The sequence below is a fragment of the Humulus lupulus genome, chromosome 1 (assembly GCF_963169125.1).
Source record: "Humulus lupulus chromosome 1, drHumLupu1.1, whole genome shotgun sequence".
Taxonomy (NCBI): Eukaryota; Viridiplantae; Streptophyta; class Magnoliopsida; order Rosales; family Cannabaceae; genus Humulus; species Humulus lupulus.
In genome coordinates this window covers 38,248,913-38,276,743 of record NC_084793.1, presented here as the reverse complement: position 1 = coordinate 38,276,743, position 27,831 = coordinate 38,248,913, and the positions used below count along the sequence as shown (strand labels likewise).

Genomic DNA, 27,831 nt, shown 5'->3' with positions numbered 1-27,831 from the left:
TTCATTTCTTCAAACACTGCTAATTTCCAAGCTGATTCCTCTAGTGCTTCTTGTATGTTTCTAGGCACAACAAGGTCTGAAATATTTGTGGTAAATTCTCTATGAGTTTCAGACAATTGGTTATATGAAATATATTTGGCAATAGGGCATTTAGTACAGGCTCGGGTCCCTTTTCTAATGGCAATAGGAAGGTGCAGATCTGAGTTAATGTTTCTTGGTGCTATTTCTACATAAGGCTCGGATTCAGGATTAGTAACACTTGGAGGCAAAGGATGAATAGAATGAGAATTGTTACCTGGAGTATTCAAATGACCATCACTCAGGGCTTCAGATTAATCAAGTTCTGAGATGAGTTGCTGTTTCTTTCAATGACATTCTTTCTAGTATAAACCACAGGCTCAAGATTTTGACGATTTTTAATCAATCGTAGTATTTCTTTATCTGACAGACCAATTTCAGATTCAGTTTCAATAGTTTGAACATCTTTAAGAGAAGGAGAAGCATCCAATATAATATTCGGGAAAGGAACAAGTTCCCAAAAATTTGATTCTTCTAAATTCTCCCCCTGAATTAAATTCTATTCCCTCGGATATTTTAATTAAGCATTTCCCTGCAATTGGTGATAAACTATTATTAGCTATCCTAACTTTACTGGTACTTGAACAAGGTTTATAGGAATTTAAATATGTGTGAGGAATTGGTCATATGGTCAGAGGCTTCGGAATCAATTATCCATGGAGTAAATGTTGAAAGAAAAGAATGGAGAGCATGTTTTTCATTACCTGTATGTGCCACAGAAGCAACAGAAATACCAGAGGGTTGCAGAGTGGATTTTAGTAATGTTTGAAGATGCTCCATTTGCTCTTTGGTAAAGGGGCTAGTTTCAGCTTCATTTGCTGTAGGTGCTCCACGTCCCCGCCCAGATTTGCTCTTCCAGTTTGCTGGTTTTCCATGAATCTGCCAGCAAGTCTCACGATATTGGCGAGGTTTGTTACAAAAGTCGCACCACACCTGTGGTTTCTCATCAGATTTGTTCCAGGCAGGTTTAGAGCTTCTGCTCCCATATTGGAAGCCAAGGCTGATCCCTCAACAATAGTTCCAGCAGCCTTCTTTCCCAACATAACGTTCCTTCGACTTTCTTCCCTTCTCACCTCAGTGAACACCTCACTAATAGGAGGCAGCGGTGATCTACCAATAATTCTCCCCCTTACCTCATCAAACTCGACATGAAGGCCAGCCAAGAACTCGTAAATCCGATTATTCTCAACAGTTTTCTTATGATGTCGTCCATCCTCAGTAGATTTCCATTCATAAGTATCAAAGAGATCAAGATCCTGCCATATTCTTTTAAGAGAAGTGAAATATTTAGTAATAGTATCCTCACCTTGCTTTATGTCACTGAGTTTGAGATTCAACTCAAAAATCTAAGATTGATTCTCCAAGTCAGAATACATCTGATTTACATTGTCCCAGAGTTCCTTAGTAGTTGGGTAACACATGTAGTTGGAGCTGATGTCTTCTTCCATAGAGTTAACAAGCCAAGTCATCACCATAGACTTCTCTGCGTCCCAGACAGCGTACGTCGGATCGTCCTCCTTGGGAGTCTTCTTCTCTCCCGTTAGGTAGCCCATCTTCCCACGTCCTCGCATGTACATCCGGATTGACTGAGACCATCTCAAAAAAAATTCACCATTAAGTCGAATGGTGGTGAGCTGAACTGGGTGAGATTCAGGGGTAATTTTAGAGGATTCAACAATATTAGGAATGGCTGGAGTGGATTCTTGGGTAACATCTGACATGGTGGTTGAAGGAAATGAAGAAGGCAGAGAGAGAAAGGGTAGGTTTGGCTCTGATACCAAGTCACAAATATTGGGAAAATTTTATCTGTTATTATTTCTATTCAGTGAACATATATTTATACAAGTATATGATAGGTGTGAACCAAATCACAAATATACAGAAAATAAATTAGCAAATTAATAAGTTTCCTAGAATAAGAATAGCTGTCAAATCTTTGAATATTTGACAGTCTTACAAGAATCATTCTAAGTTAGGAATGTTCCTAAAAATAGTTTGATTTTCCCACAATGTCAAAACCAATGGATTTGGCTGATGCAATGGCGAAGGCTCAATTGTTTGAAGACCGTCATGATGACCTTAGCAGCCGTACTCGTTTCGAATTGGGGCGACCCAATTGGCCTTCTCGTGCGACCAATTTCACACCACCCACCAGCCCTATGCCACAAGCCGTGCACAAGCTTTCCACACCTTCACCGACAGCTTCAACCAAAGCACCAATTCTGGGTAATTCTTCGTTACCAATTAAACGGCTGTCCCCGGCAGAATTGAAAGATCGAAGGGATAAGGGCTTTTGTTTTACTTGTGATGAGAAGTTTAATTATGGGCAAGTGTAAGAATCGTATGCTTATCTTGTGTGGACATGAGGAAGAAGATGGGGCCTCTATCGATGATAGAGAGTTGCAAGAAGCCGATGACACTCCCGAGGACGAAGTTAGCCTCCATTCACTATCCAATTCGATGAATCCGCGGATTTTCAGAATCAAGGCGAGACATGGGGCAGAAACATTAGAGGTTTTGATTGATACGGGGAGTAACAATAACTTTATTCAGGAGTCCTTAGCAGATCAATTGCAGCTACCGTGGGAGGAGACCAAACGGTTTAAGGTGTACATGGGGAACGGTAATTTTCTGCTTTGTTCAAAAATCTACAAAGGAGTGGAACTATTATTACAGGGTCACAGATTTGAGGTTGATCTGTACGTGCTGCCAATATGTGGGTTGGATGTAGTTCTTGGAATGCAATGGCTGCAAACCTTGGGCCCGTGTGTGCATGATCATAAGGCATTAACCATGGAATTTGTGTGGCAAGGAAGTGCAGTGAAGTTGGCTGGGTCTCGTGATATATATGCGCACCAGCTGTCATATTCACAGTTCAATGCTCTGTTCCAAGACAGGGAGGTTCGGAGTCTATTTAGGCTGGCTGCCGTAATTGAGGAAGATGGTAAGCGGGTGTCTGAGCTGCCTGTTTTGGAGGCTGCATTTCCTCCACAAGGGAAGGGGATCCTAACTCAGTTTGGGGACGCGTTTGAGGAACCCAAACAGCTGCCACCCTATCGGACGATGGACCGCAGAATCTTTTTACAGTCAGGCTCATTCCCTGTGAATGTGCGACCCTACCGATACTCATATTTCCAAAAAGATGTAATCGAGCAGCTCGTTAAAGAAATGACGAAGATGGGTTTCATTCGCCCAAGTACCAGCCCATACTCGTCGCTTGTTTTGTTAGTTAAAAAGAAGGACGAGTCTTGGCGTTTTTGTGTCGACTATAGGGCCCTCAATGGTATCACAGTCAAGGACAGATTTCCAATTCCGACAATTGATGAACTCTTGGATGAACTTGCCAATGCAGAGGTATTTTCGAAGCTAGATCTCAGGGCCAGTTATCACCAAATCCGGATGGATCGCCGAGATATCCATAAGACAGCGTTCCGGACTCACGAGGGGCATTACGAGTTTACGGTCATGCTATTTGGACTTACCAATGCCCCGTCGACTTTTCAGGCAGCAATGACCCAAGTTTTTCGCCCATTTTTGAGACAGTTTGTCATTGTTTTCTTCGATGACATCCTAATATATAGCAGCAGCGAGGAAGAACATGTGGGTCACCTCGGCAAGGTCCTCCAACTACTTCGGGAAAATTGTTTCTATGCAAAGGCCAATAAGTGTCAGTTCTTTCAGCGAACAATAGAATATTTGGGACATTTGGTATCTCCCCATGGGGTACAAGCCGACCCATCCAAAATCACTGCAATGGTTGAGTGGCCAATACCGACATCACTGAAACAATTGCGCGGGTTCCTGGGTCTCACTGGATATTATCGACGATTTGTAGCTCATTATGCCACCATTGCTGCGCCACTCACGGAACTCCTTAAACGGGATAACTTCCATTGGTCGGAGGAAGCAGTGCGGACATTTGAAGCGCTGAAATCGGCCATGACGGACACGCCAGTACTGCGGCTGCCAGATTTTTCGAAACAGTTTATTGTTGAGACGGATGCCTCTAATGTCAGCATAGGGGGGGTATTGATGCAAGAGGGACATCCCCTGGCCTATTTCAGTAAGAAGCTCGGTCCAAGATTTGTTGGGGCCTCGGCATACATAAGGGAAATGAGAGCAATTGTAGAAGCTGTCACTAAGTGGCGCCAATATCTGCTTGGACGGCATTTCATCATTCGAACGGATCATAGAAGTTTACGGGAACTGTTAACACAGTTAACACAGGTCATTCAAACTCCGAAACAACAACACTTCATCCGCAAACTACTGGGTTTCCAATTCTCTATCGAATACAAGGCTGGCAAACAAAACTCTGCGACTGATGCACTGTCAAGGTGGAATGAAGGGTCTCTCTCGGTTCTATATTTGGCAATGAGTAGCGGCTGTTATGAGTTTCTAGAAGCACTGCGCCAGGAGAACATAACCTGTCCAGATTTACGCCTTTTACACGAGCAGCTGCAACAAGGGAAATTAGATGAGACGGTATATTCAAGCTGGGACGGCTTACTCTACTACCGCCAGAAACTATTTATCAGCGACCATTCCAATTTCAAGAAACAAATACTGCAAGAATTTCATGCATCTCCAGTTGGGGGTCACGCAGGAGTTGATCAGACTCTATTACGGTTGGGAGCAAAATTTTTCTGGCACGGGATGCGCAAGGATGTGCGCTAGTTTGTATTCGCTTGTTCAGCTTGCCAAACGATTAAGTACTCTCCGACAGCCCCCTACGGATTGCTTCAGCCACTTGCAATTCCAGAACGGATTTGGGAAGACTTAGCTATGGATTTTATTGTTGGGCTGCCTAATTCGCATGGTGTCACCAATATATTAGTGGTGATTGACAGACTCACCAAGTATGCTCATTTTGGGGCATTACCGAACCACTACTCTGCAACAAAGGTCGCTGATCTCTTCTCCCATATGGTGATTCGGCTTCATGGGCTACCACGAACTATTATTTCGGATAGAGATCCGATTTTCACCAGTACATTTTGGAAGAAGCTCTTTGAATTGATGGGTACAACGCTGAAAATGAGTTCCGCTTACCACCCACAAACGGATGGTCACACCGAAGTAACTAATAGATACTTGGAATAATATTTACGCGCCTTTACAGCCTACAATCCGAAACAGTGGAGTAAGTTCCTGTTGTGGGCTGAGTATCATTACAACACTAATTTCCACTCCGCTATTGGTATGACACCATTTCAGGCGGTATATGGACGCACTCCCCCAACGATTCCCGCATACACGCGTGGTGCCACAACCATTCAGGCAGTAGAGGAAGACTGCTTACTCGGGATGCTATTTTGCAAGAACTGAAGCAAAATCTTCAAAGAGCTCAGAATCATATGTGCCAACAAGCTAATAAAAAACGAAGAGATATTGATTTCAAACTTGGTGACCTCGTCCTTGTTAAGCTCCAACCATACCGACAAACAACGGTTGCTCACCGTTTAAATTCCAAGCTATGTCGTCGTTACTTTGGCCCATTCGAAGTCATAGCCCTCCAGTTGCTTACACATTGAAGCTGCCCCAAGGTAGCCGAATTCATCCTACTTTCCATGTCTCCCTACTGAAGCCGCATCGTGGTGAGCAGCCAACCAATAGTTTTCCCTTGCCAGCGTTGAGCCTAGCCAACCGACCGCTCATGACTCCATTGGCTATCCTAGCTACCCACATTCACAAGACTACTAACAAAACCAGCCGACAGATCTTAGTCCAGTGGTCTTTGTGCCCACCCGAAGATGCAACATGGGAAGATTTTGAAGCCTTCATAGACATGTACAAATTACACAACCTTGAGGACAAGGTTGAATTCGTGGAAGGGTGTAATGTTAGCCAAGCCCAAGAGATAGGCCCAATAGAACTGGACCCGAATGCTGTCCAAGAGCAAATGAAAAGTTGGGAGGACAACACAGCCCAACTGAATGAAGAAGCACCCAAGTCTACCTGCAATGCTCGGGCAGAAGCAGAGGGGAGTCAAAGGGAGACAGGGGAGGAGATTGTCAGCCACGTTGGTGGAGGGACTATGTGGCTATACTGAGGCGTTGAGAGAGGAGAGAGAGAGAGTAACTGATTCTGTTAGACATTGCCCAAAACTGTTAATGGGGTATAAATAATTTTTCTTGTATTTTGGAGTTTTTGTTGAATGAATTTGCAAATTGTTGCCCTGGGAGATTGGCTCTGTCTCAAAGAGAGCTTGTTACCTATCACAGACGTCCATTATGATGATAATGATAGTGAAAGTCAGATGTTTAAGAAGACAAAAATTTAAAGTAAACAAAACAAAAGCATTAAAGAAAATTCTAAAGAGATTCTAAGAACAAAAGAGGCCATTGAAATTTTTGAGCAAAAAGAAAGTTGGATTTGAAAATTGTAATGAGAAGAATTTAAATGGAAACGCATTTACATGTCAAACTGTGAGTTATGCAATAAAAAGTACACCTATGATATCCAGGAGAGTTAATAAATATTTGTATAACCAAGAATTTAAAGCACTTTAGGACCCAAGCTCAACAAGAAACATCCAGAATCCAGATTCATGTATGTCTACATTTATCAACTGACAAAAACAAAAATAAAATAAAAAGTTCAATGGTGTTAATTTAGTGAAACTCTAGATTGTTAACTCTGGTAGAGAAATGGTAAATAACTGATAGGAACTTCCTGTCAAAATGGCATAAAACAGTAGAGAAAAGGAAAAGAAAGGTAGAAGAAAATTCTGAATTGTATTGATTACCAAGATTTCGAGAACTAAACAGGTATTAAACCTGTGGAAAATATATTCTGAGATATAATTTCTTTGAGAGCACTGCCATTTAAATAGGCACTTTACAAACTATAGACTAATTTGGTATTAAATACCAAATATTCTAGGGCAATTACAATGGTACTAAATCAACCTAAAATCCTCCAAAAAATGAAAAAATATATTGTGTACAGATTGGTTTCCCATTCTTGAGGGATACCGAATTAATTAAAATAATAACAGAAAATAAAAAACAATATTTTCTACACCCTCCCTCAAGCTGGTGCATAGAGATTCCACATGCCTAGCTTGAAAACAATCTCATTAAAACTGTCTTTCGATAAGCCTTTAGTTAGAATATCAGCCTGCTGTTGTTTGCTGGGAACATACACAACACATAACTCTTTTTCTTCAATTTTTTCTTTAATGAAGTGTCTATCCACTTCCACATGCTTCGTCCTATCATGATGAACTGGGTTATGTGCAATGCTGATTGCTGATTTGCTGTCACTATATAACTTTAAAGGCTTCGTTCTTTGAAGTTTCAGCTCTTCAAATATACGTTTAATCCAGATTAGCTCGCATACTCCTTGAGCAAGAGCTCTAAGTTCCACTTCTGCACTACTTCGAGCTACTACTGATTGTTTTTTACTTCTCCAAGTAACTAAGTTCCCCCAAACTTTGGTACAATAGCCAGTGGTTGATCTTCTATCCTCAACTGATCCTGCCCAATCAGCATCGGTGAATGCCTCAACACCTCGTTTTTCATTTTTCTTGAACAATAAGCCAGTCCCAGGTGTTTTCTTTAGGTAACGTAAGATTTTGTACACAGCTTCTAAATGTTCTTCAAGAGGATTGTGCATGTATTGACTAACCAGGCTCACGGCGAAAGCAATGTTGGGTCGGGTATGAGACAAGTAGATTAGTTTACCCACTAATTGTTGATACATTCCCTTGTCTACCGTCTTCTCTTTCGTATTCCTTTCGTACTTGCCTTTTGGTTCAACTGGAGTTGCTACAGGTTTACAACCACTCATTCCAGTTTCTTTGAGAAGATCCAAAATGTATTTTCTCTATGATACTGAAATTCCTTGTTTAGTCCTTGCCACCTCCTTACCTAGAAAGTATTTCATAGGTCCAAGGCCTTTCACTTCAAACTCCTGGGCTAGTACACCTTTAAGCTTGTCTTGCTCTTCATAATCATCACCTGTTATTATCATATCATCGACATAAACAATGAGGATAGTCACCTTACCCTTTTGTGAGTGTTGGAAAAACAGTGTGTGATCAGATTGAGCTTGTTTGTAACCATGCCTTTTTATCACCTGATTAAGTCTTTCGAACCATGCCCTTGGAGACTGTTTTAGACCATAGAGATTTTTTCAGATGACATACATTCTCTTTTCCATATCTATCTTCGAAGCCTGGAGGAATTCTCATATAAACTTCTTCCTCCATATATCCATTGAGAAAGGCATTTTTGATGTCTAGCTGCTGTAAGGGCCAATCTAGATTGGCAGCAATAGATAACAGGACCCTCACAGTTTTTAGCTTTGCAACAAGAGCAAATGTCTCATTGTAATCTACACCATATGTTTGAGTGAATCCCTTTGCAACTAGTCTTGCCTTGTACCGGTCAATTGTTCCATCAGCCTTGTGCTTAACTGTAAACACCCATTTACACCCTACCACATGTTTATCTCTAGGCTAATTGACAATTGTCCATGTGGTGTTGGCTTCTAACGCCCTAATTTCGTCATACACTACTTGTTTCCATTCTTTTTCTGCAAGTGCCTCGGCAATATCCTTGGGAACTACCACTTGCTCAACTTTTGACAGGAAGGCTCTATAGTAAGGAGTGAGTTTACTATAGCAAACATATCTGGACATTGGGTGTTGAGTACAACTCCAAACTCCCTTTGTTTTGGCAATAGGTAACTCAGACTCAGGTTCAATCACACTGGAAGACTCAACATTTGGAATATTATCAAGTAAAATAGGTTCAAGAGAAGGATTACTTACATCAGGAGTAATCTGTGTAATCTGTGGATCAGATTCATGAGATGTTGGAGCATTAGTGGACTGTATTACTTGATGATGTTTTGGTCGCCGAGAGTAGACTAAGAGCTCCTTAGTCTTAGGTGGCGGAGATTGTTGTTGCTCAGATGAGTTTGGAAACTCTGAAATTTCAGGAAAAGCCTTGGGAAGACAGGTATCCCAACTAGAAACATCACTCACTGTCCCTCCCTGAAGTGAAAGTTTGGGATAAAAGGGTGTTTCTTCATGAAATGTAACATCTATGGAGACATAGAGACGACGAGTAGGGGGATGATAGCACTTGTATCCCTTTTTTGTAGAAGAATAACCCAAAAAGACGCATTTAAGGGCTCTAGGATCAAACTTAGATCGGTTTGGACCGAGAACATGAACATAAGTAACACACCCAAATGTTTTCAAGGGAAGATTAGAAACCAGCGGTGTATTTGGATATACCTTGAGAAGCATAGATAGAGGAGTGTGAAAGTTCAACACTCGAGAGGGCATTCTATTGATAAGATAGGCAGAAGTGAGGATTGCCTCACCCCAAAAATGTTTTGGAACTGAGGTTGTGAACATAATTGCTCTAGCAATTTCCAACAGGTGTCTATTTTTTTGTTCAGCAATCCCATTTTGTTGGGGTGTGCCTGCACATGAACTTTTATGCACAATGCCATGAGAAAGAAGATAATCACCTAAGATTGAGTTGAAATATTCAGTTCCATTGTCAGTGTGTAAGACTTGGAGATTTGCATTGAATTGATTTTTGATCATAGTGGAAATTTTTAAAAACCATGGCAGCATCAGATTTGGATTTAAGCAAAAACACCCAACTAACACGTGTGTGATCATCAATAAAAGTGATAAACCATTTTGTATTTGTAGTATTGGTTATTCTAGATGGTCCCCATATATCACTATGAATAAAATTAAAAGGTTGAGTTGATTTGTAGGGCATAGAACGAAAAACAGCACGTGTATGTTTGGCGAATTGACAAATTTCACATTTAAGTAAGCTCAAGTCTTTATTCTGGAACAACTTAGGAAATAAATATTTTAAATATGAAAAACTAGGGTGACCTAGCCTATAATGCCACCGAATTATATCATTACTATTGGCAGAAATACAACCAGAAATAAAAGCGTTATCAACTTGAGCAGGAGGAAACGGATCAAAGTAATACAACCCGCTACCTGCCTTCGCATTCCCAATCATCTTCCCCGAGGACATATCCTGAAAATTACAACCAAGTAATGAGAACGAAGCAAAACATTGCTGATCATGGGTTATTTTACTGAAAGAAAGAAGATTACAGGAAAGATTGGGAACATGAAGAACATCATGGAGTATAATGGAAGATGATAATGTAATAGATCCTTTACAAGCCACAGAAGAAAGAGAACCATCAGCTATTTTAATTTTTTGAGTACCTAGGCAAGGAGTATAAGTGGTAAAGTGACTGGACTGACCAGTCATATGGTCCGAAGCCCCAAAGTCTACTATCCAGGCAGATTTTTGAGCATTGAAGGCAGCAGAGGTACCTTGAGTGGAAGTAGACGAAGGATCAGATGCGGAAGCATTGGTTGTCGTGCTCAATAGCTGATGGAGTTGAGTGATTTGGGCTGGAGAAAATGGGAAAGGCTCGGGTGGTGCTGCTGTCAAGGCCTGGCTGTCATCAAATGAAGAAGGAGAGGCATTAGAAGAGCCCTTGTTGATGGTGGAGTCAACTGTGGTATCATCAGAGATGGTGGGATCAGGTAAGGTGGCCATGAGGAAGAAGAGAAGGCAGCGATATTGAAGGGAAAAAAAAGGCTGCAATTTCTGAGGGTAGGCTACGATTTCTAAGGGAGAAAAAAATTGTGATTCCTTAGGGTGAGGGTATCAGCTCTCATACCATGTGGAAAATATATTCTGAGATATAATTTCTTTGAGAGCACTACCATTTAAATAGGCACTTTACAAACTATAGACTAATTTGGTATTAAATACCAAATATTCTAGGGTAATTACAATGGTACTAAATCAACCTAAAATCCTCTAAAAAAGGAACAAATATATTGTGTACAGATTGGTTTCCCATTCTTGAGGGATACCGAATTAATTAAAATAATAACAGAAAATAAAAAACAATATTTTCTACAAAATACTTGACAACCTCCCCTCTCTGCAGACCAGCCTTTTTATTCTAATAGAATAGGAAAATACGGTGCACTCACCCATACTCTAATACAATTCAAATAACTAACTCTTAGTTTTTATCCCCTGCTGTAACCCCACTGGTATTCTTCTTGTGCTTCCTAGAATACAAGTGAGGGGAGGTCTATCAATAACCTATAGCCATAAGTCTCAAGTCTTGTTCTCTCCCATTTCTTATCATACAATGTCTAAACTCTAAATCCCAAAATGTATAATGGGGGTGGGGCTGCTTGTTCTTGATGCAACCCAAGGCAATATTGGGTGCTTGATACAGATTTTACTAGACTATATGAGCTTGGATCATTAAAGCATCAAAGAATTACACTTTTAAATGAGAAAATTTTATTGGTAAAATATCTCTATATAATCCAAGATATCAAACATAGTAAGTAAACTAAATACATAAAAAATAAAAATCTCAATGAAATGGTTCTCAAAACTGTACAACAATGGGTAAAAACTCATTAGCTAAAATATCTTTTATTTCAATAGAAAAAGAAAAAGAAAAAATTTATTTATTGCAGCAACTATGGCTATTTGTTGGACTATGGTTACAGTGAAATAGAATTATTTTTTATGGTATTGAGAATTAGTTTGATAATTTGGGGGATAAAATTATATACTGGGTAGCTATCTAAATGTTTAATGTAAAAGAGTTCGAAGATTTTTTATCTACTAATCTTGTTAGAAATTGGAGATTCAACAAGCCTACAAATTGCAAACTCCAACAAGAAATTGGGGTGCTATATTTGTTGAAGCTTTGAAACAAAGAAAATGTTTGTAAGAAAGAGGTGACTGTCACATATAGTATGAAAAGACAAGCTGCAACAAGCGCACATCACTCATTACCTGGAGTGCAAATGATTCTTTCCCATTTAGAATGGCATCCATTGCAGCAAACTGGTCATCAAAGGCACCATAGAAAACCTGGTAGAACTTGTTCCTGAAATGATAATCAATAAATTGAAAGCAAAAGGATTTATTTCCTTTGTCAATACGCAGAGATGAAATTTTCAAATGAATAATGAAAACTAGCATTTACCGATCTTCCTCGGTTTTCAGTTGATCTAGCTCATCAAATTTACGTGTAAGGACTTCTGCTGCTACTGGTGAAAGCAAGTGAAGTATTAAAGCCTCCAAAGTTCTTGGGAAGTTGAACTGAATAAAGATATGTGCAGAAGTAAATACTTAGGAAAGATTCAAGAAATCGAAAACTAACCTACCCATGAATAAATATGAATTAGTGACTGAAGCTCAGATTAAACACTTCATGAAAAACTAAATTGACTGCAAATTAGAAATCCAGCCTCACCGTTCTTTAATAATATGAACTTTGTTCTATTACTGATAGAGTTGACCAGAAATCCTCTTTCTACCAAATGGTTCCAGAAACCCATACTCTGACCACATCAGAAGTATAGGCATGTTATTCTTGAACATAGTAGTCTTAGTCCAAACAGTTAACCCCACAACCATTAAAAGAATAAAAAAATCAAAATAGAAGCAAACAAAGAACTCCAGAACATTATTTTATAGCCCCAGAATTAAAGTTCCAAAAATGGCATCGCCACCCAAATGAAAATACTGCCACCTTTCCACATTCCTTTAACATTGCTGAATAGTAAAGAAAACAAGACTTTTCTTCACTTACCTTTGGTTCTCAAACTAGCCTTGAGTGCATGGGATCAATTAAAAAAAACGACACATTGAAGTGCAATATATATATATATATATATATATATATATGTATAAATATCACATGTGTCCTCTCACTGAAACCTACAATTGTTGAGAGGCAGGAAATTCTAACTCCTAAATAGGTCCCCACGAGAAATCAAACCATAGACATCATGGGTATGATGTATAATATTTTAAATTGTAGCCAAAATACAAATTCTAGCTCTACATGAGACTTGAGCTGTGTACACAAAATAGATTGGTGATATACTCACCGCCATGGCAAGAAAGACACTTTCAAGAGTGCTTGGTTCAAGGTTCCACAGGATTTTAGATACTGGGTCATCTTCAAAGCTAAAGGAATTAGTTTTCATAGCTTTCTTGCCTTCAACTGCAGCACTAACACCGGAATTGCTTTTTGATTCAGAATGCACAAGTTCACCACAATCAGCAGTGCTAATGCGGTCATGAACTAAAGAAACCAGTTCATGAAGAGCCTGAACGGCATGTTGTTCCAGATCATTCAACTTAGCTCTCTGATCTAGATCTTTTCCTTTCAAACCCTTTCTTCCACATGCTAAATCTAACTCACCAGTGCTAGAATCTGACATCAAATTAAAACAGCTTCATATTTCCACCTTTTTCCCCATGAGAAAATACAACCAAATCTCAAAATATGAAATCCTAGAAAATTCACCTGCTTCTCCAGTACTAGGCAGTGCACATGTATGCCTCTTCATATTCTGTATCTCTGCAGATGACGATTTACATAGGACTTCATTCTGTTCTAATTCAAAACATGCAAATAAATATTTAATAGTGCTCAATAAAATCTGTGTTAGAAGAAAAAAAAAATGAAATAGAAAAGCAAAGTGGATTTGATTTTCCGAGCTAGAAAACAGATGTAAGCATAAACTAAATTAAATGGCTAACAACTGGATAAAGAAGTCAAAGCTTTCATTAAGAAATTGTGAAGCTAATTGAATTCATGAAAGTGAGCCACATTTGGTCCAAGGTCAGTTGTGGCCATTAACGAAGTTCCACAAAGTAAATAGCTATCATAAAATTTTAATTGCTACAAAAACATGTTTAGATAAGTTCAACAAATAAATGTGTAAAACAATGCAGTGACTGGTCAAAATTCTAAAGCACTTAAAGGAAGCTAAGCCAATAGAATCTTTTACAAATGTTTTAACTTTCAGTGATACTGTTAATCTCATGGAATCACCCACAGCAACAAATACGCGGCTAACATAACTATTAACTCATTCATAGAGTTGTTTATCGTTACTTTTTTTTAGAATTTGCATTAGTTTAGTGTGTTTTAGGTTTATTTTCTTTAAGTCTTATTGGTAATAATCAATTTGGTATTTGTAAAGGATTCCTTGTGGAACAAAGTGATCGAAAACAGATACGACTTATCAATGAATGAGTGGGACACCAAAAGTGGGAAAGAATGTTGTCATGTTGCCCTTGGAAAGAAAATAGTTTCTTTGTACAACCTAAACATCAGGTTTTGGGAGGACACTCACTTAGGGATGAAATCTCTCAAGACTGCCTATCAAGAGCTAGCTAGATTCTCCTCCTTTCAAAACACATGCATTCGAGACTTTGTTGAAAATGCATAAGACGAAGTGGGGAACATACATACTAGAATTTCCACTCTCAAAAACATCTCATAATCTAACTGAACTGCTAGAAGGTTTGGGGAATAGGGTGCTCTGCAACATTTTGAATGATAGGAGGGTTTGGATAGAATATTGATGAAATGGTGAGGAAAAAACTGTTTGTAGTATATTTCTATTCACTGATCTCTTTGTACAAGCTAGGACTAGAGGTATAAATAGGAAATACAGAAATAATTACATTAAATATAGAAATAGGAATCGATTCCTATTCCTAGGAATCCCAAATATCAAAACATTAAAATCTATTTTCTTCTAACTGTCAACACTCCCCCTCAAGCTGGACTATAGATATTGATGAGTCCAAGCTTGTTTACAAGAAAATCAAATGTTTGTTCAGATAGTCCCTTTGTGAGAATATCAGCAAGCTGTTGATTAGTATGCACATATCTAATGCTGATAACTCCTCTGTCAATTTTTTCTTTGATGAAGTGACGGTCAACTTCCACGTGTTTGGTTCTGTCATGATGTATAGGGTTATGTGCAATGCTGATTGTAGATTGGTTATCACAGTAGAGCTGAATAGGGGCTTCATATTTAATCTTCAATTCTTCTAGTAGACGCTTGATCCATATAGCTTCACACACTCCGTGAGCCATGGCTCTATACTCTGCTTCTGTACTGCTTCTTGCAACCACAGTTTGCTTTTTACTTCGCCATGTGGTTACATTCCCCCATACCATTGTGCAATATCCAGATGTAGACTTTCTATCATCAATTGAACCAGCCCAGTCTGCATCTGTGAACACTTCAACCTTTCTCTCAGTTGTCTTCCTGAAAAAAAGACATTTTCCTGGAGTTTGCTTGAGATATCTCAGAATTCGATACACTGCATTGAGATGTCCTTGACACGGATCATGCATGTATTGACTGACTAGACTCACTGCAAAAGCAATGTCGGGTCTAGTATGTGAGAGGTAGATGAGTTTTCCTACCAGCTGTTGGTACTTCCCCTTGTCAACTGGACTTCCTTCAAACATTTTCTTTTTATCTCCGAGCTCAATTGGAGTTTTGCTGGGTCTGCTTCCGAGCATTCCTGTCTCCTTTAGAAGATCTAGAGTGTATTTTCTCTGGGACACGGAAATACCTTTTTTACTTCTAGCAAATTCCATACCCAGAAAATATTTGAGAGCACCGAGATCTTTGACTTCGAACTCCTTTGCCAACATTTCTTTGATTGAGTTTATCTCCTCAATGTGATTACCAGTGATAATTATGTCATCAACATATACGATTAGTACCGCAATTTTTCCACTTCCTAAGTGTTTGACAAAGAGAGTGTGATCAGTCTGGCCTTGTATGTATCCAAGCCCTTTGACAACTTTCAGGAAACGATTGAACCATGCTCGGGGAGATTGTTTCAAGCCGTAGAGAGATTTGTTCAGTTTGCAAACTGTGGTTGTCTTGAGAGATTCTTCAAATCCCGGAGGTTGACTCATATACACTTCTTCTTCAAGTTCCCCATTCAAGAACGCATTCTTTACATCAAGCTGATGTAATTCCCAATCCATGTTAACCGCTAGTGAGAGAAGAACTCTGATAGTGTTGAGTTTGGCAACTGGAGCGAATGTTTCCGTGTAGTCAATTCCATAAGTTTGAGTAAACCCCTTGGCAACTAACCGAGCTTTGTACCTCTCAATAGATCCATTTGCATTGAATTTGACGGTGAACACCCATTTGCACCCTATTACCTTCTTGTCTGGTGGTAACTCTACTAATTTCCACGTTCCATTATGTTTAAGTGCTCTCATTTCCTCAAGCACTGCTGCTTTCCACTGAGGAGAATCAAGAGCTTCTTCGATATTCCTGGGAATCACAACATTTGATAGATTCGAGGTGAAAGCTTTAAATGGAGATGACAATTTTGAGTAAGAAATGAACTTTGAAATTGGGTGTTGGGTACATGATCTGGTTCCTTTCCTTATTGCAATAGGAATATCTAGATCTGACTGTTTGTTAGATGGGAGAATACCTGGATCTTTTGAGGGAAGCGGTTCCATCACCGGATTGGGCGTTTGACTGTGCTGAGGATTCATAATTTGTTTATTTCTCCTGGAATACACCCGAATCTCTTTCTGTACGTTTTGGTCTTGAGGATGTCCTTCTGGTTCAGTGTTTTTAGGAGAGGTTGGTGGATTTTCTTGTTCAGGAGAGAGAGTCTGGATATCTGGTTCAGAAGAAAGTGGAGTGGGAGAGGTAAATGGAAAAGGAGTTGTTAAGGGTAATTCTAACCCCCACGACCACTGAGCTTCTTGCTGGTGATGGTTGGACTCCCCCTGAAGCGATGCGGGAGTGAAGTAAGGAGTATCCTCGAAAAATGTGACGTCACATGAGATGAATGTTTTTTTGGTGATGGGACAATAACACCGATAACCTTTTTGGGTAGGAGAGTAACCCAAAAACACAGTCTTAATGGCTCTAGGATCAAATTTACTCCGATGGTGGGAGTGAACATGCACAAAAGCAGTGCAACCAAATACTTTAACAGGTAGAGTATTTGTAGAGATGTGAGGATGTAGAGATTGAAGAAGAGAATATGGTGTTTTGAACTGAAGGGGGCAACTAGGGAGGCGATTAATGAGATAAGCAGCAGTAAGGATAGCGTCGCCCCAAAAATGTTTAGGGACATGCATAGTGAACATAAGAGCACGAGCTACTTCTAAGAGATGACGATTTTTGCGTTCAGCAACTCCATTCTGTTGCGGAGTATCAACACACGAGCTTTGATGGACAATCCCATGTTTGAGAAGATAGGGACCAAGAGTGGTATTGAAATATTCAGTACCATTGTCGGTACGGAGTATTCTTATAGATGTTTGGTAGTGTGTTTGGATCATTTGATGAAAGTTCTGAAAAATTTGGCATGTTTCAGACTTACTTTTAAGAAGATAGACCCAAGTGAGACGTGTGTGATCATCAATAAAAGAGATAAACCATCGCTTACCATGAGAAGTATTGACCTTGGAAGGTCCCCATATGTCACTATGAATCAGAGAGAATGGGTTGGAAGGTGTATATATTTTGTGAGGGAACGAAATTCGTGTGTGCTTGGCAAATTGACAAATATCACAATGAAAACCAGTAATATTCTTATTTACAAAAAACGATGGGAATAAGTGTTTTAAATATAAAAAACTTGGATGCCCAAGTCAACAATGCCATAACATAATTGTTTTTGAAACAGAGTTTGAAACAAACGATGAACTTGAACAAGAATTAGAAGTAGAACTTGAACCCAAACGTAGTAAAGAAGAGAGCTCGTTAACTGGATGTTGCTTTTGAAAGAAATAAAGTCTGTTATGAACCCTAGCACTGCCAATCATCCTCCCCGATGATAGATCCTGAAATTGACAAGAATTTGACATGAATTTAGCGAAGCAATGATTATCACTGGTTAATTTTTGGACAGAGATTAAATTGCATTTCAAAGAAGGAACATAAAGTACTGATTTAAGAATGAGGTCAGCAGATAATTTAATAGTGCCTATTCCAACAATAGGAGAATGGGTGTCGTTTGCAATTGTGACACTAGATTTAGTGGTACATGGAGAATAAGTATCAAACAAATGTGATAAACCTGTCATGTGATCAGTGGCGCCTGAATCGATGATCCATGGTGTGTTGGAGATGGAAGAAAAATTACCAGAGTGTGCAACAGAAGCACTATGAGTCTCAGGACCGGAACTGGGTTTGATTGATGATTGACTCAAAAGAGTGTATAGGTGGGCAAGTTGTTCCTTACTGAATGAAGGGGTACCGGCACTATTCTGATCATTGCTACTCTCAGTTTGAGTTTGATAGGCCTTTCTTTCATTTTGGCGGCGAGGGGTCCAATTGGGTGGTTTACCATGGATAACCCAACAAGTAGATCAAGAATGACCGTGACGTTGGCAGTGATCACACCAAGGCCGATCACCCTTACGATTAGGTCGAGGGTCGGGAGTGGATCTGGCATGTGGTGGAGGGCCAGATTTTGATACGAGAGCTGAGCTTTCAATGGGCTGCAGGTCAGGAGTAGTGAGAATGACACGACGACGTGCTTCTTCGCGTCTAACCTCAGAGAAGGCTTCTTCAGTGTCAGGAAATGGGGTACGACCCACCAGACGACCTCTAACTTCATCAAGATTACTGTTTAACCCCGTAAGAAATTCAAAAACTCGTTCTTTCTCTAACTGCTGCCGCTGGATTGTAGTGCAATTAGCACATAGAGGTGTGGTATCCAGATACAAGTCGAGCTCCTGCCATAAGTCTTGTAAGTCGGAAAAATATTGGGTAACAGTTTGATTACCTTGCTTGATTTCTTTAAGCTTGGTACGGATTTCGAAAATCTGAGAGGCGTTACCAAGGTCAGAATACATTTTTCGAGCAGCGTCCCACACCTCCTTAGCAGTCTTAAAGAACAGATATCTACGACTGATTTTTGAGTCCATTGAATTAATTAACCATGCAAGTACAATAGAATTTTCAGCTTGCCATACCTTGTATGTAGGATCATTGAAAAGAGGTGCAGGGAGATCACCAGTAATGTATCCTAGTTTACCACGACCACAAATAACAAGTTTGACAGATTGGGCCCATTGTAAATAATTTTTTCCATCAAGTTTATGGGCTGTAATATTAAGTGAACCACTATCAAGGTTATAAAAAGAGCCCATAGACCCATTGGGCTGAGTGTGGGCTGAGTTGGGGTTAGAGTTACCTTCATTGGGCTGGGTTGAGTGAGGCCCAATATTGGGCTGGGTTGAGTGAGGCCCAATATTTTGAGAGGTAACTTCCTCACTATTCGACATATTGGGCTGGCTGTGAGGGAGAGAACCGAGAAATGTTGCTGTGAGAGAGAGAACTGAGAGAGGAGCGACTGAGGGCTACCGGGGTCGACTGAAGCGCCGAGAGCTTCTGAGGGCGACGGGGGGCCGACTCAACTGGACTTCGGCCGAGAGCTTCTGAGGGCGACGGGGGGCCGACTGTAGCGCCGCCGGACTTCTGCCGGAATGGACTGGCCGAGATGCTGAAGATGATGCCGAATGACTTCGCCGGAGGCCTGGAGTGTCGCCGGACTGGTTTGCGACTGGAAGGAGGGACGACTGCCGGAAAAAATGGAGGAAAAACTGAGAGTGGGACAGAATCGAGCCTTAAATCTCTGATACCATGATGAAATGGTGAGGAAAAAACTGTTTGTAGTATATTTCTATTCACTGATCTCTTTGTACAAGCTAGGACTAGAAGTATAAATAGGAAATACAGAAATAATTACATTAAATATAGAAATAGGAATCGATTCCTATTCCTAGGAATCCCAAAGATCAAAACATTAAAATCTATTTTCTTCTAACTGTCAACAAATATATTCTGGGATTTAATTTTATAAATCAGTAATCCTCATAACAGATAACCAGACCCCAGTTGGGCACACGAATATTTGGAAAAGCTGCTTTCCTTTAAAAGTCAAAGTATTTTGGTAGCTTCTCGCTCTGAGAAAGTTGAATGAAGTTTGACTAAGAAGAAGCCTTTTCAGGCTCTTTCCCCTGCGTGGTGCATGTTATGCTAAACAGATAATGAATCTATAGACCACATTTTCCTTCATCACAGGTATACTTTCAATCTTTGGCATTTGCAGCTTAATGAATTCAGGGTGGAGTGGTGACTTGTTAGAAGTTGAAGGGAAGTAAGACTAGGTTTGCTCTTTGGAGAACTAATATGATGGCAATCTTTTGGGCTACTTGGTTGAACAGAAGTAGCATTACTTTTGAGGGGAATGATTCTACAGCTGAGTCTTTATGGGAAAAGATTATACAATGGGAAGCTTTATGGGTCTACAATTTTAAAGATGTAAAGTCTCTGAATTGTGTAGAGATTGGGATTGTCTATGGTAAATCCCAGTCTTTTTACCTCTGATTTTGTGGTTCTTCAACCACTTTCCTGTTCTTGTTTCTTCCCCTTATTAATACAAGTTTTGTTTCTTTTCAAAAAAATAAATAAATAAATACAAACACTATACATATTTTTCCATGTGAGTGAGATGCATACCATTTCCTTGTCTGCCAATCTTTCATGATAATTTGGATTCAAAGAAGGAACGACGTACCAAAAAAAAAAAAAGCAATCAAGTTAGATTTTTACATTACTAACACAATCATTTCATTGAAAGAAATTTATCAACCACCACCTTTTTAATATTCTTCGCAAATAATAGGCATCCATATGTTCTGACATGCCTGACATTATATTGGACCGCCACCAAAAGTTAACTGCTATAGTCAAATCATCACTATCCACTTGGTGGAACCTATAATAAATTGAAAATGAATTAACAAAACACTATTCAAGTAACAAACTAGAGTGACTATAAAAAAAATATGACCATCAAGATAAATCACATAACAAGGATCATACTAAGTATCCATATATATGGATGCACGCATCAATTCTAGTTGCTTGAGAATAGGGGATTCACGGTAAAGGTAAAAATAAACATAAAACTTAATAAACTATTGAAATAATATTGGAACTGGCAGATAATGAGCGAGCAACAAGAATAAGTAAAGATCATAGTTGCAATGTTTCTTAAAGAGAACGTAAGATTATAACAGGAGCAAGAAGGCTCCAAATTAAATAAACAGTTCCATTGATGTGAATTAAAACTTACCATCCTTCGGGAATGAAGAGGGCATCACCTGCATGGAGAATAATCTTCTGTGAGTTCTCCATTAAGCATTTTGCTCGTGGATAAACTAATAAATCTGGATTTTCTACGGCAAGCAAACTGCCACAAACCGTAAAGAAAAAATAATCAAATGTTGAAGACAGCAAGAACAGATACCTGATTCCAATTACACCCCCAATCACAGTAGATTTTTTTCTTTTAAGTTGACGTGCACGAGAGAAAATAAATAGATTATTGATTACCTGTGATTTGATGCCTCCCCATATATAGGCATAGGATATAACATGGGACTGGCAGAAGGAGGCCATAAAAGCACTGCAAAGAACACAAGTTTTTCAATTGTAAGAAAATAATGGTTTATTATTTTCCAGAAAATAGCATGAAAGCATCTTACAATCAAAACATAAAAACTAGCTCTTGTCAAAATAATTAAACCTGATCTTTAATAGATAACAAATCTAAAGGGAACATAATATTATTGTGAAGAGTTCAAAATTATCTTAATAGTAAGGAGGTGAATATGATTGTAAGAATACTATAGAAAAATAATTGTGTTTGGTTGTAGCACAAGAATCTAGTTTATGATTTAGAAAAATATAAGAAGTAATGTCTGGGTGCGTTTGGTTGAACATAATAATGTCTTAATAATCATAAATATGACTTATAATTTATTGTTTAATGTATTATTAAATTAAAAAGGGCCTGCAGGTTTTAGATGGAATGTAATGTAAAACATACTCTACTAGGGAGTAGAGTAGTTTTTTGTTTGTGTAGCTGGGTTGTTAAGTTGTTGAGTTCTCCTGGTGTCTATTTTTTTCTGTTGTGTTTGTTTTTTATTATTACCACGGTTTTCCTCCACCAACAGGGTTTTCCTCCACCAAAAGTGAGGGTTATCTATATATGTGAGAGGAGGTCAGTCTAAGACAAAGGCCTCTATCTCTTTTTTCAAAAAAAATAAAAAAATGGCCCCCAAATGCTGATGTCCAAAAGATGAAACATCTGCAAGCTAGCAGAGATATCCATCTTCTGTAACAGCTAATACAATAATGTTGAAAAAACCATTGAGCGACTTCCATAAATAATAGCTTTACCTCGTTTACAGCCAGAAACTAAGCATAGAAGGTTATGGTGTGGATCATAGTGAGTACTTGATCTAGCTTGAGCACTGTTCATCCACAAGTTGACAGAAGCTAAAACCTTTTCCTTCAAAAATAGAGGCTACAGAAGTAAACAAGCGGCAGTTAAATTCAAAGTGAGAACAAAGGACTCTTTGTTAGAGGCCATAGAGTAGTAAACACAGACTGGTCCAAAAGATCTACAAACCGTATGAATATCTTCTCTGAGTGTTTCCAACTGAACCTTATCTTCATTATCAACATGCATAATTGGCACCTGAATTATACACAAACAAACAACCACATTCAAAAGCAAAACCGTTATCCATATTGTGTGAGGAACACATATATTCTTGTGCCAAATGAATCGAAAAGGAAAAGTACACCCCAAAAGCAAAACAGACGCAAAAATGAACTTAAAAATAAAAATTAAAAACAAGCAAAGAAAAATTATCATCTCAAAGTCCTTGAAATTGAACCTGAGCTAAATATATTTGTTGAGCAACACCATCATAGGTCAAACACCCATCAACAGATTCAGACTCTGCTATCCCATGGCTTTCCACTTCGAAATTACCACTGGCACCATCTTCAGCATTTTGCAAACGTTTCTTACAGAAACCAATGAAATTGGAAAATGGTAAATGGACCTACAAAAATGCAGGGAAAGTAAGTTGTGAAGCTAATAAGATCCCAGAGGAAGAGTTATTGAAAGCTTCCAATGCCATTAACGGAAGGAACATGAAATTACCCTCTCGTGGCTTCTAAGATCACCGTAGAAGACGGGTGCAGATTTAGATAGCATAGCCTCCACAACACATGATCCTACCCGTTCCTAAGTTTCCATTAAAAAAGAAAAACAATTCTAAGAGAAGGGGTTCCAGATTTTCAAGCGTATTATCCCTAAGCTAAATTTAAAATAATAAACAAATTAAAAGAATAATAATAAAATCAAATAGTCTTACCAGCAAATAGTCGAGACCACCATTGGAAGGCTTCCACTTGGAGAAAGCTTTCCAGTCGTTAACGCAACCTTTGAAAACCTTTATTATGCCATAGATAAACGAAAGATTGTGAGCATTACTACTGATTGAAGTTGAACCAAGAGAGAGAGAGAGAGTATGAAATGAGAAATAATGTGTGCGGGGAGAATCAGAAATTTACAGCGGGAGCGTTAGAGGATTCAATCAGAGACTCGAACTCAATAGGCAGAGGAAGTTGTTCGAAGCTTCGAATTCGAGGAGAGGACGACTCCATAAGATGGAATTTCTTCCAACTAAACAAAAATGTGTGAAATATGATCAGTATGATTAGTTCATAAGCAGCAATATTACACCTTGGATGGAGTAACAGATAATAAAACACTACATCTCAACATCATTTTTCAATAAAGAAACTCACAAATAAATCCAACTCTCTAATAACCAACCAAGGCTAAAATAAAAACCCTTGATGGTTGTCATATTTGGTTTTCTTTTTTTCTGTCAAAAAATATTGTATCATAACATTGTAACGAAATACATTTACTTGAGGAATTTCTTCATTTCAAAAAAGTTCATCTTCTACATTAAGAACATGTTAAATATATTATTTTATTTTATTAGTTCACCCACCTTCTTTTATTTTTATTTTGTTTTTCTATTTCCAACTATTACTTCCATGGGTCTTTAAAAAAATTTATTTAATTTTTGGTTAGTTATTATCATTTTTATAATTTATTCATGCTTTGAAGTTTATGCACTAGTGTTTTGTGGTTGAATTTTAGATTTAGAGGTTATAGTTTGCTCTAGTTTAGTAACTTGTTATTGATTTTGATTTTGTTGATTTTCAACATTACTGCATGTTGTTTAGTAATTTGTTATTTACTATTTCATTTTCTGCGTAATTATTATCATGTTTATGATTTTCTTTTATAGGTAAACTGGTTTAGTAACAAGTTACTATTATATTACTGAAAAATATTAGTAATTAATTACTATTATGCTAATGGTTTATTAATTAGTCGTAGTCATGCTTGTAGTTTTTGCTGGTTTTTCTAGTTTAGTTGCTGGTATTTTTTTCAATTTTTGAGTGGCTACGTGTTACTAGATGAAATGTGGTTAGTAGATTAGTAACCAATTATTGTCTGACTACCAAATATATCAGTAACTAGCTACTATCTTATTATTGAAAAATATCAGTAACAGTATTGTTATGTTACTAGTTAATTAGTAACAATTTAACAAACATTTTTATTTTTATAAAATGTACCAAACTAGTAACAATTTACCATTCTATAATGAAAAAAAAACTGTGGTGATTTTCAAAATTTGGAAATAAAAGAAAATTAAATTCAAGATTAAACCTAGAAATCGATTATAGGCTTTGATTCTTTTGCTATAATCTATAAATAGAGTAATTTTGTTATTGAATAACATAAAATTAATATGAATTTTGGATTCAAATCTAAAAGTTTGTTTAATATTATTTTCTGTTTTTTGTTTTCAAAATTGTATTTTAAAAAATGATAACAGAAAATAATTTTTGTAGTTTTCAAAAAACAACACTTGTTTAATTAATGTTTTGTAAACATAATTTTTTAGTTTTTTTTAAATATTAAATAAAAAATTAATAAATATATTTACAAAGAGAAAAAAAATTTAAAGATTGTAATAAATAATAAAATAAAGTAATGTGGAAGAAAAAGTTATGAAAAATAAGGAGAGAAAAAGTAAAAAGAGAGATTTTAAAGAAGAAAATTGAGAAGAGATAAATTGATGCAAGAAAAAAAATTAAAAAAAAATAATCACTAACAAAATAGCAAGATTGTTGTCGAACAAAATACAATTTTTTAATTTTGTGGATTTTTATTCTTTGAGCAACAAAAAATTTGGCATGAGAATGTTGTCATAAATATGGATTAAGATTATTGCCAGAGATATAGAAGAATCCACTTGGGTCCCAGTGCCAGTCAAAAAACAAAATCATATTAAAAAATGTGTATTAAATATTGATAATTTATTATTTCTTTAATAAATATTAATAAAATATCCTAATAAATAATTTTTATAATAATTAAGCCCTCACAAAATACATAAATTTTTATAAAATAACCATAAATTTTATTTGAAGTAGATAATATAATTTTTATGTTTATTAGCGTCAGTTAATACATATAATTTTTATTCAAAGTCACTAAACAAGGATTGTTACTGTCTTGAATTCATGTTGGATATGTTTATTTTTTTTAATTCGATTTTCTTGCACATTAGTAATCAATTATCACTGTAAAATTGAGAAAAATTATAATTAGTTGTTGTATCATGAATTTTAAACTTAAGAAAAATAAGTTTAAGATTCAAGATTCAATCCAAAAATTGAAAGTAGGTCTTGATCTTTTTTACTAGAATTGCATGTCAACTAATTTTTCAATTGAGTAACATAAGACTAATTGAAATTGGTGATGAATTTTGTAGATTCAAAGCAAATCTTGCATCTTTTTTATTATTTGAGCTAGCATAGAATTAAGTCATATTACATATACTTCATGATCCAAATAGTAAATATTGTCTCAAAATAAAACTAAAATTTTGATAAAAAGTGACCATGCACATCCTCCATTATATTTATATATATATGGAGGACAATTTTTCTATAGGGGTTTCACTTTAAGCCCTACAGATAAGGCCTTCAGTATTTCTCAACCTGTGAACAGTTTTCGACGCGACTTTTTTTTATAACCGTGTATATTGTAGCTATATAGAGCATCCTGCAAATTTTCAGAAAATTCTGAATAATTTACAGTACCGAAAACTAGGTTCAAACATGTTGTTTTCTACACGCATAAAAAAAATTAGTCACGCGTGCAACAACATGTTTGAACCTAGTTTTCGGTACTGTAAACTATTCGGAATTTTCTGAAAATTTGCAGGATGCTCTAAATAGCTACAATATACACAGTCATAAAAAAGAATCGTGCTGAAAACTGTTCACGGGTTGTGAACACTGAGAGCCCTACTGGTAAGGCTTAAAGTGAAGCCCTATAGAAAAATTCTCATATATATATATATATATAATAACATAAATAATCAATTATTCAAAAATATATATTAAATTATTAAAAAAAAAAAGTAAATGGTACCGCGATGTGGGGAATGCCATCCATCCCCTTCTAGGTTTAATATTGTCTTCCTATCTCGTTCGTTCCGTGTTTAATCGAATAATCTTCACCTTATTAAGGGTGGTTGGTTCCCTGCAAAGATTGACCCCACAAAAAAATTATCATCAATATCAAGAGTAAAAAAATAGTGAAATATCGTATTTTATGTTTACCAAGTTATTAGAATTAAATAACTTAATTAAATGTAGAATATTGATTAAGTTATTTAAACAGATTCTTATGTTGTTAACACAATTGTTTTGATGAAACGTTGAATCTCTTGAAATCCCTTCAAATAATAGCAAGTGTTATCTTCTTTCTGAAGTGATACTTGATGAAATTTTCTCCCGAATATCCTTAAGAACACGTTCACAAGAGATACCGCATGTTAACAAATAACAAGATAAATACATAGACAAGTGCACTCGGTACACAAACAAATATTAAGGTGAACAACTTAATATTTACAAAGAAAAACCCCTCAAAAATAACAACAATTGTTTTCAAATTCAAAGTGGAAAAGTTGGTTTTTCCAAAGGTTTTGGCAAGGTATATATAGTTGAGAAAAACGTCCAAGGTCAGCTATTTTGAAATCATACAATTAATACAATTATATTTGCAAATTTATTTGATTGAAAAATTTTATCACTTAGGTTGATTCTATTTTGACAAAATAGAAAATTGTTGAGTCAGCATTATCATCAGTATTGACTGGTTGTAACAAATTTGGTCATTTTTCTTGAACATGTTCATTTTTTAATTATGCTTATCCTCAAATATTCAATTTTTGAAAATACTCCATCAAAATCAGTCAAATATATTATTCTACCAATAAAATATATTTTGAGATAAAAATTGTAAGAATAATACATTCACACTAATAAAGATTTTCATATTCATATTAAGAATAATTATTTCAATTGACAATCTCAATTAGAATTTTCAAGAATCAATTCACAAATCAAACAAAATATTCCACCGATTTTCTTTATGAGTTGTAAAAATATTTTGTCTAAATTAAGTTAGCCAATCAAGGGTTTTATAGATAGCATGATGCGATCGATCATTATCATTTCTTAATTAAATTTTACTTATTTATATTTTTGAAAGATTTTACGAGAAGATATTAAAAAAAACATCCTATAAAAAGTTTTTTCCATGTATTTCAAAAAGTGTTATTTTTCCAAATTGATGAAAAATCCCATTTCCACATTCCCATACCTGAAGAGACAATGTGAAAAGTATTAGGAGTTTGGGCCATACTTGTTTTATGACACGAATATTAGTTGAGATATGCTAGAGAAAGCTACAATGATTACACCACTTTGGCATACTTATATGCATTTATGTGGCGTTGAGTGACATTAATAATACTAAGGAAAATGAGCCTCACTCAACATATTTGGATGGCTTGCAACTCAATCAAGCTATGTCTTTTTGGTTTTGGTCAGTGTCCTATTCTCTCATGTCGGGAATTTCAAAA

At 37.0% G+C, this 27,831-nt stretch overlaps 1 protein-coding gene across 7 annotated transcripts in view; it reads right to left on the bottom strand.

The window, feature by feature from the left end:
• Positions 1-23,748, bottom strand: part of LOC133791400 (lysine-specific demethylase JMJ31) — a 38,742-nt gene extending 14,994 nt beyond the window's left edge. The window contains exons 1-17 of one of the 7 annotated variants that reach the window (XR_009874168.1): positions 23,612-23,745; positions 23,375-23,486; positions 23,176-23,253; positions 22,962-23,045; positions 22,690-22,860; positions 22,419-22,487; positions 22,187-22,313; positions 21,338-21,410; positions 21,078-21,194; positions 20,598-20,717; positions 20,459-20,477; positions 13,444-13,528; positions 13,022-13,350; positions 12,112-12,227; positions 11,919-12,012; positions 10,304-10,542; positions 858-10,106 (exon numbers count right to left, since the gene is read on the bottom strand). Coding sequence is in view for 6 of the 7 variants with exons in the window: in XM_062229343.1 (XP_062085327.1) it covers positions 10,438-10,542; positions 11,919-12,012; positions 12,112-12,227; positions 13,022-13,350; positions 13,444-13,528; positions 20,459-20,477; positions 20,598-20,717; positions 21,078-21,194; positions 21,338-21,410; positions 22,187-22,313; positions 22,419-22,487; positions 22,690-22,860; positions 22,962-23,045; positions 23,176-23,253; positions 23,375-23,486; positions 23,612-23,673 (1,761 nt within the window). In the remaining variant the exon portion in view is untranslated. Of the gene's footprint in view, positions 1-857; positions 10,107-10,303; positions 10,543-11,913; positions 12,013-12,111; positions 12,228-12,381; positions 12,470-13,021; positions 13,351-13,443; positions 13,529-20,458; positions 20,478-20,597; positions 20,718-21,077; positions 21,195-21,337; positions 21,411-22,186; positions 22,314-22,418; positions 22,488-22,689; positions 22,861-22,961; positions 23,046-23,175; positions 23,254-23,374; positions 23,487-23,611 lie in introns of those variants that run through there. The other 6 variants (XM_062229343.1, XM_062229355.1, XM_062229336.1 and 3 more) reach the window with 6 other exon arrangements.
• Positions 23,749-27,831: the final 4,083 nt, after the last annotated feature.